General features: G+C 31.8%; 2 protein-coding genes across 2 annotated transcripts; one reads left to right on the forward strand and one right to left on the reverse strand.

Annotated features, from left to right (window-relative positions):
- Window positions 1-756: 756 nt before the first annotated feature.
- Window positions 757-6,599, reverse strand: LOC132756652 (ADP-ribosylation factor-like protein 16). Its single transcript, XM_060747785.1, has 5 exons — window positions 6,429-6,599; window positions 5,461-5,522; window positions 4,426-4,545; window positions 3,590-3,708; window positions 757-1,449 (listed from the first exon to the last, which is right to left on the reverse strand). Exons 1-5 carry the CDS (start codon window positions 6,493-6,495, stop codon window positions 1,281-1,283), a joined length of 537 nt encoding a protein of 178 aa, XP_060603768.1. The 5' UTR covers window positions 6,496-6,599; the 3' UTR covers window positions 757-1,280.
- LOC132756651 (kelch repeat and BTB domain-containing protein 12-like) lies at window positions 6,562-9,762 on the forward strand. Its single transcript, XM_060747783.1, has 2 exons — window positions 6,562-6,669; window positions 7,167-9,762. The coding sequence occupies exon 2, from the start codon at window positions 7,586-7,588 to the stop codon at window positions 9,281-9,283; it is 1,698 nt and encodes a 565-aa protein (XP_060603766.1). The 5' UTR covers window positions 6,562-6,669; window positions 7,167-7,585; the 3' UTR covers window positions 9,284-9,762.
- The last annotated feature ends 1,491 nt before the right edge of the window (window positions 9,763-11,253 follow it).

The raw sequence follows: 11,253 nt of genomic DNA on the forward strand, positions 1-11,253 counted from the left end.
TTAGTATGTAATTTTCTTTGTACTTATAAATGATAAATGTAAAACTATTTGTAGCAATAATCAAAACTTTATTTTTGATCAATTAATAAGTAATGACATTTTTATGTAGAAAATATATCTTATTCTTACATTTTTGGTGAAATTGTACTCTATTTTAATTTTTGTAAAATTGTATATAACAGAAATGTTATAAGTCATTTTATTTCATAAAATATTTACTTGTTTTAAAAGTAATAATGTGAGTTCTTTATAAATAATAAAATAGGAAAGCTTAGGGCTAAGCTATTTAGTATTAAAAATAAAGACTCACTTATCTAAATTGTTAAAGTAAATATGAAAAGAAATGTTTCAATCAATTTTTAAGTAACTATAGAAATCTATTTTTGTGTTAATCTATAGTACTTTTCATATAAATGGTACCTCTCATATGCAAAGCTTAATTCCCCATTTTGCCTTGTATTATTTTAAATAAGTACCAACCTGTTAACATGATATAAGATACATGTAACTTGACATTATCATTATGTATTAATTGATATGCATTATAAACTTTTGTGTTAAAATTATTATATGTTTACAACATTTGTTATAATGCATGCATCATTCTTATGCGATACTTTGGACTTAATAAATTTGTTATTAATTAAAATACTGTCTTCGTCATTTCCAGGACAAAAACGACTCCGACCTATATAGGTACCGCCCTGGGCTCATTGTCGGTCCAGTTGCTCTTGTGTGTAGTAAAACACCTCATAAAACATGTACTACTGTACTAAGGTCGAGAAGGCCTTATAGGAAGTGTCTTCATAAGTGCAAACATCTAGTTAAAAGACTAGCTTAAAACTTAACATACAAAAATTTCCATGGATTAATACTGATTTATACAATGTATCATTCGATACTTTTAATTAAAGCTATCATTTTCAAATCATAAAATTTTCTTTTTAAGTTTTACAAGCAAAAACAACAAAAAGTACATGTTCTGAAGAAAAAAACAACAACAAAAAAACAAAAAAAACTACACATTTTGCACATGGTACTGAAAGCTATGCATTCGTTGCTGAAGCTAAATTGTTTTATACCCATCTAAACAATCAATGAGTGATAAATTAACAGGATTTGATCCACTAACTTCCAATGAGAACTGTCACATACAGTATTAGAATGAACCTTTTCATGATGCTACAGAACAAGACAGCATTCCTGGTAAAGCATATCTAGGTTAAATGCTCTAATCTCTTGTTTGATGATTTCTACGTCTAATAATCCATCCTCCTAAATCATTTCCCAAAACAATTTTGTTCCATCCACTTGATGACTTTATGAATTCCTTGTCCAGTACATGCACTGACCTCTATATGTTCAAGTGGTCTATCACAATGACTTTTAATGTCACTTAAACGAAATAATGTCTCTATTTCACCTTTGGTAAGCTTGCCTGGCATATCCCTGAAATAGTATTAAAACATTTACATATGAAAATATTTTCTTCCAAGACCATAACCGTACATGGTCATTGGCATGGTTGCTGAAAGAGAATACAATAAGATATTGCATATAATTTTAGACTAACAAAAAGGAAATTACAATCATAAAGAAATGGTCAAAATAATCTTAATAATGGTAAGTGACTCTATATAGAACTTATTTTAGTTCCATTATGTAGGCAGCAATAAGTTTATTGACACACTAAAATGAATTTGTTCCTGGGACCAACCGGCACTAAGCAATGAGTGTAAAAGTTCTTGCATAAAGAAACAACCACGAGCCTCTGACAGGGTTTGAACCCATTAATTTTGGCCAGAAATCCTTTAAAGTCCTAAGCACTTTTAATACTGACACTATTAACAAAGCTTTTGGTTTATCTATAAAGAGTATTGTCTTAACAGTTTTTATTATAACTGTGTGTATGTCAAAGTCAGAAAAAATGTTTTTATTATAACTGTGTGTATGTTAAAGTCACAAGATTTATTTAACTTTTGTTCAGGATTACCATGCTACATATCAAATTTCTAAGCTTTAGGCATGCAGATACACACAAAAATATTATTATGTGTTTTTTGTTTTATCTTAGTAAATTTAGTGACCGGCAATGCAGGCCGATATGACTTTATAAACTTTTGTAGAGGTCCACTAGACTATGTTTTTTCAGAATCAAACTTGTTCAGTATTTAAATTTGTTTCCCTGTATAAACCTACATAAATAACTTACCCCACAGGGCAAAGATGTTGTTATAAGGTATTAGATCATTAGATGTATAATATACAATATTTTAAATGTCACTGAAAACTTAGTAGTATTAAAATTAACATATTCTTGACAAAAATAATAAGAATTAAAACTGTTTACCATCTTCTTTAAAAAGTATTGATGATTCAAGTTAAAATTTTGTATCAGTTATGGAACATAACCAACAAACATGTTTTCATTGACTAAAGAATAGAAGTCTCTATTTCATCTTTAGTTTTAAACTAAAGTAATAACAAAGAAAAGCAAAGAAAAGCACTTAGTAAAAAATAGGATGGTTCATTAAAACAGCTACCTCTCAGTTTGGATGAAATTGAAGAGGGTTGGTTCAGAAAACCAGTCAGATTTGTTATAAATCATAGGGGCATTGCTTTATATTCCATAATAATTTTTAGATACAATTCTAAATCTATAAGCAAAAAAATAAGGAGGTTTACCATCCAGATTTAGAAATATAATCATTTTAAGTTGTAAAAATTCCTTAATATTTTTACTCTTTTTGCAATAAAAAGTTTAAATAAGTAGAACTGCAAATATCTCTTAATTAAAAAGGTCAAATATTTTTTGAGATTATGTGCAACATAATCTGAAATCGCAATTTTTTAAGTCAAGGGCAATAATTCTAGAAATACTAAATTAATTTACAATCACACTCCAGGTGCACAACTACACATGCTGACCAATATTTCTGTAAAGTTTCACTATGGGTGAAAAGTTTTTGGGCTGTGCATGATACAAGTTGAAATTTGCAAATTTTTCACTAAGTCAAGGGCAATAACTCTATAAAAACTGAATACATTCACAAGCAAACCAACAGGTGCAAAACAACACATGCTTACCAAAGGTGCTGTAAAGTTTTATGACGCTAAGTCAAATACTTTTTGAGCTACTTGTGACACAAATTGAAAATGTTTACCACGTCAAGGGCAATAACTCTAACAAAACTTAACTAATCCATATTCCCAACCCCAGACACACAACTTCACATGCTGATCAACATTTCTGTAAATTTTGTCGACTCTAGCACAAGAACTTTTAGAGCTACATGTGACACATGAGAACACATGCATGCACGAACGAATGCACAAATACACACATGGATGGACAGACAAGGGTGAATCTAAATCCCCCCCCCCCCAATAATGGGGGCATAAAAAGTCCCCTCTGTGTGGAATTAGAACCCTTAAGAAAGGAGGTTCTACATTAAGCATCTTATACTAGTCAGTACGTTAGGAAAAAGTAGATAATGACACATTACACACAACAGAATTCATCTTATTACAAAAGCTCAACACAAAGTACTGCATGCTTAGATGGGCTGCAAAGCTTTTACACACTTACGTTTTATTAAAAACAATAAGAACTGGTATTTTTGGAGGTAAACCATCTGAAGCTAATACTGTCAGAAGCTGTATACATGATGCTGCTACTTGTAATCTATTTGATATATCAACCACATACTGAAAAGGAAATAAAGATGATCATCATAAAGTTCACCAACCATGTGCACAGTATTTACTGGCCTATAGCCATGATATGATAGATTGTTTATAAAAACAGGACCTGTATTAAACTAAAATTAACATTATTTTGCTTGGCTCACTGGTTTAAAATTTCTCCTTGAATAGATTGATAAGGTAGTAACTAGAACTGTGTCCAAAGGACACGGATGCCCCCACTGACAACATATATATGGTATATAGTGAAAAAATCAACAAAGGGCCATAATTCTGTTAAATTTGGTCGCAGCAAAAATTCCTTCCTTTACTTCCATCTACACATTAAAGTTGTTCATCCCTGGAAATCTGCCATCCGGTTTAAGAGGAGTTGCGTTCACAAGATTTAGGGACGTACGGACAGACTTACACTTTGTGGGGGCATAAAAATCGGCTTAAAAATGGCAAACAAACAAAGTCTTTGCTTTTAATCAGCAAAGGTAAAATACATGTTCATTTCCTAGTATTTCATAATGTTTGTAATAAGCACTACTTTGTAATCTTAGGCTTAAAAGGTTTCAAACTACAAACAGTATTTTAGTATTTTGTTTGTCTTTTCTTATAGGAAATTTTGCTAAAGCGGTAAAATATTCCTTTTGGAAAGAAGAATTGGACCAAATTCCTTATCGTTAAATGGCCAAAAAATCGGATGTAAAATGTGAAAATATTGTCAAACTTTACCATAACAGCTGTGGCATCTTTAAAGTAGTTCTTCCAAATAGGACCCATGCATCCACCTATTTCCCTCATTGTAATCTCCTGTCTTCTATTTACTGACACTGACACAAGATTGGTACCAACCTTCAAATTACAGTACATGTATAAACTCAAGTTATATGTTAGTAGTCATGTAGTAATTAAGTTACTGTAAAATAAGTTACAAAGACATGGAAACATTGCTATATAGCTAGTAATAAAATCAATAGGGTAAACTCACTGCAAGACATTCAAAACTCATGGTGATTCAGGTAGTATCTTTTATGCCAACATGTTTAAAATAAAAATCTGTAAACAAAGTGATCCCTCAGAAGCATTAATCACAACAAAATTACATGAAAATTGCAGACTCGGTTTGATTGAGACTGTACATGAGGGATTATGATTAAGTGCAAAATCCATCACGCCCCCAAGCACCAGCTTGAGCGTTACTCAATTCTCAACACTTAATAGTGCTGGCATCAATGATTCCTAAGGACCAGAAAAATATAACAACACTGAAGTGAAGTATGGGGCAACTTTTACAGCTGCCACACAGCACTTGACACCTGCTGTTGTGAAGTATAAAAATCTGGAAACAAAGTGATCCCTCGAATGCTATAATCACAACAAAATTACATGAAAATTGCAGACTCGGTTTGAATCTTTGATTGAGTCTGTACATAAGGTATTATGATAAAGTGCAAAATCCCTCACGCCCCCTAGCACCGGCTTGAGCGGTACTCAATTCTCAACACTTAATAGTGCTGGCAGCAATGATCCCTAAGGACCAGAAAAATATAACACCCCATATTTAGCCAAAAATATAGCAAAGCAAAGTGCAATTGAACAATAAACTAACAAATGACAATATCACAAATATTACTACAATTTTAATAATACGGTCTCCCTGACCCAAGCCCAGAGACTGTAAACTACAACCTTCCTGATCCAAGGCCTGCCCAGAAAATAAATACATGTATATCATATATGAATAACTTTGTTACTCTGCATACTTACAGTAGCTATTGTGGCTGGCATATCTTCAAAACTAAAGTCTGGTCCCTTTTTAATAGCATCCGCTGTGATTATAGTAAAGGAATTCAAAATACAACAGCACAGAGCTTTATATTACAAAATTTAAACTATAAAGTGTGTTATGACTATTTATAAATGCACACTTGACAATTAAATTACACCAAGATTGGTACCTTGATGTTTATTGTATCACTCAGTTTGTATTATTCAGTGTCATTCCAGATATTTCACAAATTTATTGATCTCCCAGTAATATATCAAACCCAATAAAGTTACATAGAAAATATCTGCACATACAAAATCCCAATAAGGTTATGTCACTGTATTGAATATCACTTTCAATTAGGGTAGAATACACTGTAGGCAGCTGGTACATCAACAGTATGGTATTCCAACTGTCCCACTCAGGTTCCATCCCAGGATTGCTGGTTAGGCTTAACACATTTTTCTCACTCTGTGAGTGTTGTTAAAAAGTGTGTAAATGAAGAAAATGTCATTTAAATATTTATAACCTACATCTTTTACAATAATTAATGATAAATAACAATTTGTCTGAAATTGTTGAACTGGCAAACATAAATTGTTTTGGTTTTTTTCATGTAGCTATTGGGATACAAGCACATTGTCTGTAGCAGAATCCATGTAACTCTCTAACACTAACCCAAAACAATCCTAACCCCTAATCAGTAATTTGAGTGATTTTGTAGAGAAACAAATATTGGGTAATTCTTAAATTTTAAAAAACCTCCGACAAGATTCTTAAGTCTAGCCGCACATTGCATTATATGATTATCAAAAATATAACATTACATTAGATTACATTAAAACAACCATAAACAGTGATACATTGTACTAGAACAGAAAAAAATAACCGAAAATTACTGTCCGAAATATGACAAGTTTCTCAATTAATTACATGTATTTTATGATATTTACTTATAAAAGGATACGTGAATTTTCAAGTCTTTTCACAAGAAGAGTTTTACCAGAACCTGTTGCACCCAATACTAGACACATCCTTAGTATGAAAAAGGTGTTTTTAATCCAAAATTTTTATTTTCATTAACCCGGAAGTGCTTTCACTTGAAGTTACGTCCCTTTGTGCTAGGTGATTATGTCAACAAATACCTGTCAGAATGTGTACGTGCTAATTTTATAGTGGATTAGACATAACTGAGAAGCAAGTTTAAGGTGTGTTAACGTTTTTGATAAAAGCGTACTTTACTGTTCCCTTACCAATAAATATTTTGTAGTTCAACTTCTATTTGGCCACCCAGTCAACAGATCAATTAATTAACTAGCTTATAAGTTAATTAATTCCACGAAACTATAAATGAAATTAAAAAATTAGACTTACACTTTCTTTTGATAATTGAATAAAGTTTAAAAATCATGTTAATGATACAGATTATAGAGGAGAAACACACACAAATCTTTCATTCTCTGCAATTTTAAAAAATTAAACATGGAAATGAATGGTATTTTTAAAATCAATATCAGATTAAAAGATTTTTTTAAGTTACTTTATACATGTACATATACTGTATACTTTTACTTTGTATTTATAAACTTATCTTAAGATGAAAATGTTATTGGTGATGCTTATCACTTTATATACTCTCATTGTGTTTGTCCAGCTAAATATTAACAATATAGATTTATTAAAATTACTTTTTTTCTCTTTGTAGTACATACTGTACATCAATGGCAAATTCTCACTTCAAATATTTGTCAAGAAAGTTAGCAGAACTTAGGCATGATGGATATCTTCTGGACTCACAACTTTTGACCAAACAGAAGCCTGTATCTCTGCATAAAACTTGTTTTGGCAGTATTCTCGTCCCACATAAGGCAATCATGTAAAACCCAAGTTGGACAATGGCAGGTGTCAGCCAATGAATATACAGAGTCAGATATTGAGAATTTAGTTGAGTTTTTATATGATGGAGATGTTGAAATTGGTAGTAAGATTACTGAAATCATCCATTCCCTGCAACTTGACTTATCTGTTGACCAAAGAATTCGCAAAAAGAAAATTTCAAAAGGAGAATCTGTTCAACATGTTGTGAATCTTGAATTGAAATATCTAAGGAATTTGGTTTTTGAAATGGAAGTTCCAAAATTGTTAAATGATCATAGAGTGTGTTTGGATGTTACTATACGAGTTGGTCGTAAAATGTTTTCTTGTCACAAAATTTTGCTTGCTGCAATGTCATCTTATTTTCAAGTTATGTTTACATCCGGAATGAAAGAAGAATCTGATGATGAAATTATAATTAAAGGTATTCAGCCTGAAATGTTTTCTGTGATTCTGGGTTATATATACACAGGGAAAAATCCAGTGAACACGTCTAATGCACAAGATCTGCTGTCAGCGGCTGTTTATTTACAGGTTGAATCCTTACAAAAATTGTGTGAAGAGTTTCTTGCAATGCAAATTGATACAAATAATTGTGTTGATATCTGGACTTTTGCTGCAGCATATAATTGCCCGTTTCTTTCTAATGAAGCCTGGAAATACGTTGTTGAAAATTTCAATACTATCAATTGTTTGAAGCTGCAAAAAAGTTTCAATTTGACAGACATTAAAAAACTGCTAAAAGAAGAAAATCTTAATGTCAATGATGAAAAACAAGTTTTACAATTTACACTTGGATGGGTTTTAAACAATAATCAACCAGAAAGTCTAGGTCAATTGTTGATAGATGTAAGGTTGACCTTAGTTGAAAAATCATTTCTGGAGGAAATTTTAAAGAGCCATAAAGTAGTAAAAAGTGACAAAGAATGTCAAAAGTTAATTCAGAATGCTATAGATACAATGAAAAGTGGCTCCACATGTAACCCAAGGAAAGAAAAAGTTTTCATAGTTTTAAAAAGAAGTTCGAAACTTTCTAGTGTTGAAATTGGATGTTGTAGCTTATCTCAAAAGAAATGGTATATGTTGGAACCTAACACTGTATGTGAAGGTGGGACAGGCTTTGCTGCTTGTGCAACTGAAGATTCCATTTTCATGTCAGGGGGAACTTCTGTCCCATATAGTTTTTACAAATTCTCTGTTTCTGAGAATAAATGGACTCGGCTACCCGATATGAAAACTGGCAGACACTCACATGCTACAGGCTATGTTGACCAAGCTGTTTATGTTTTAGGAGGCACTGGTGTGTCTTCAGAAGCTTTCATGGTTGTTCAAAGTATCGAAAAGTATGATATCAAACAGGCATGTTGGAAGACTGTTCTTAATATGGAAATTCCAACCTATGATTCTGCCTTTGCAACAATTAAATCAAGGATTTACATATTTGGTGGCTCAATTGGAAGTTTAGCTGGTGTTTATATAAAGGATATTCAGTGCTACGATACCATTTCTAATACATGTACAAAACTGTATCACAATCTCCCATTCACTCTAAGCTTAGGGACTGCTTGCTGTTCTAACAGAGATATATACATTACATGTCCCAATGGCAAAATGATACACTACAATGAAGACTCTGTCCCATCTGTCATCAATGAGACCAAAGGATCGCAGCTAATGGGCTTTGCAACACTGTACCATGAACATGCCATTTACATCATGGGTGGTTACTCTATGATAGGTGAAACAGATGCTGTACACAAGTTTGATCTAAGTTCTCGGAAACAGGTCCAAATTTCACAGTTAAAATTGCCCTTCAAAAAAATGACAAATGAATTATTCGCGATACCCATGCATATCAGTAGAAAGTTTTTGACAAAGGAGTACATGACAGCAGAGGAATCAAAAAGAAAAAATGTCAGTCCAAGATGGGCAAACGTTAGACACTAAAAAATCTAAGATGGGCAAATGTTAGACAATAAAAAATCTAAGATGGGCAAATGTTAGACAATAAAAAATCTAAGATGGGCAAATGTTAGACAATAAAAAGGGATAGAGAAAAAAAATCATTATTACATATACATGTATTGTACTAATAATGCTTATAAATATGGCAAAAAACTGCAAAGGTTCATAAAATTCAATTAATCATAATTATATCACTTTGACAAAACTGCTTTATAGTAGCTAGGTAACATTCAAAGACTAGAAAACAGAGTAAATTTTAGCAGTTTTGAAAGTAAACTACCTATGTTTATGGCTTTAACATGCTATTCTGTATAATTATTTGTTTTTCTAATCTGGAACAATGCATTGATTCTTATATAAGAATGAATTTAACTAGTCAGAAGTATATATGTAGAGCTTGATCAGACTGCAAAAATGTGCTTGCATACTGACTCTACAGATTTTGGTGCCATAATTATGTCATTAGCAAGAATCCAAAGTGTAAAAACATTTTTTTTTTTGCATACTGGACAATCAATTTAAAGAGCAGATATTTTATTGTTTAGATTTGTATTTTTTTTTCATCATAATTATACAAATAGATAAATAGATACTGACCGATATATCTGTCAAACAAATACTTTGATAAAGATTGGTGGAGAACTAATCAACACTGTGACCTTAAGAGTGTTAACAAAGATTTTCTTGTTCTGTCAGAGATGTTATATTTTCTGTTCTCTAAGAATGCTCACCACAGCACTATTGTTGTGTTAGTGGGGTCTTTTTTTTCTATTCAACTTTTTTTCTAGTCAAGTGGTTCCAGTATTTCTACCCGAGTACTGTACAGTGTACGACTACCCTTAAGATATGTTGCCTGCCTTTAAATTTGTCCTTTGATTGCTTCTGTGATATGCAGGTTTCATAACATCCGATTCCCTTACAAAAGTTGTTTTATTTGGTTTTGCCACATGTTTTCTCATATAAGGCACACCCAATTTTTTACCTGGGGACCATACACAAAATTTTATGGAATGGCACAAACATTTAAGGTTCCTTGATATCTGCCATATGAACACATCTGTGGATGTTTCTAAATTCAATATTTTACCATTACATGTTTAATTCTTGAATTTCTAGGAAAGGTTGACTGTAGCTTGCTTTTGCCACTTTTGTCAATGAACAGCATCAATCAAACCAAGCCTGCAACATTTTCAGTTTTGTCATTTTGGGCATTCTGTGGGGATTTTTTTTTTTATTGCGACATCGTTTTTGACCAAAGTATTCTATGACCCATGTTTTAACTTTGGCAGACACTTTAGCAAGTTTCAATAACAGTTGATCAAAGTGTAAAACCTAGAGTTAAACGGTTTGTTTTTTATTTCACTTGGGGATCTAGTTTTAACCCTTAAACACCATTTTTTCTTGACCCAATGGTGGCAGATGACTTAAATGAAATTATAAATATTTTGACAAAGTTTGATATTCATAACAATCAAATTAAAACTGTGAACTCTACAGAGTTTTTATATAAATCAAAACATACACACAAAATAATGATAGATGACTGGCAATTGGCCACAGACCCATTCATCATGTATTGAGGTATTGAAATTTGATAAGAATCCGACCAAGGGCGGGCAGTGGGTGGCACTGGCCCCAAAGCTCTCACCTGAACATAGAATGGTATTCTATAAAGTGATGCAAGTTAATATCAACTATGACTAGGTGCTGAAAAACTGTCTAAGTTAAAAGGCCATAATTATTGTCCTTTAAACAATATTGAAAAATAACTGACTATAAAATAAATTAATAGAGTTCTGTTGAAAGTCATTATTTTGTAATTAAATCATAATTAAATAATTATCCTTTTTGTGTACTTCTTATTGATACAAATTATGTATAGTAACATTACAAATCAACAACAGATGTAGTCATCCAAAGTTTAATACTATTGTAAAATTATCTTGTGACAA

The sequence above is a fragment of the Ruditapes philippinarum genome, unplaced genomic scaffold, assembly GCF_026571515.1.
Source record: "Ruditapes philippinarum isolate M1 unplaced genomic scaffold, ASM2657151v2 ctg1507_1_1_1_1, whole genome shotgun sequence".
NCBI classification, from domain to species: Eukaryota; Metazoa; Mollusca; class Bivalvia; order Venerida; family Veneridae; genus Ruditapes; species Ruditapes philippinarum.

Coding starts and splice junctions, on each gene's coding strand:
- LOC132756652 (XM_060747785.1), bottom strand. CDS start 6,495: ATGTGTCTAGTATTGGGTGCAACAGGTTCTGGTAAAACTCTTCTTGTG. Junction 5,523..6,428: donor GAAAAGACTTGAAAATTCAC/GTATCCTTTTAT, acceptor CTATAATCACAG/CGGATGCTATTAAAAAGGGA. Junction 1,450..3,589: donor CTTATTGTTTTTAATAAAAC/GTAAGTGTGTAA, acceptor ATACTATTTCAG/GGATATGCCAGGCAAGCTTA.
- LOC132756651 (XM_060747783.1), top strand. CDS start 7,586: ATGGAAGTTCCAAAATTGTTAAATGATCATAGAGTGTGTTTGGATGTT.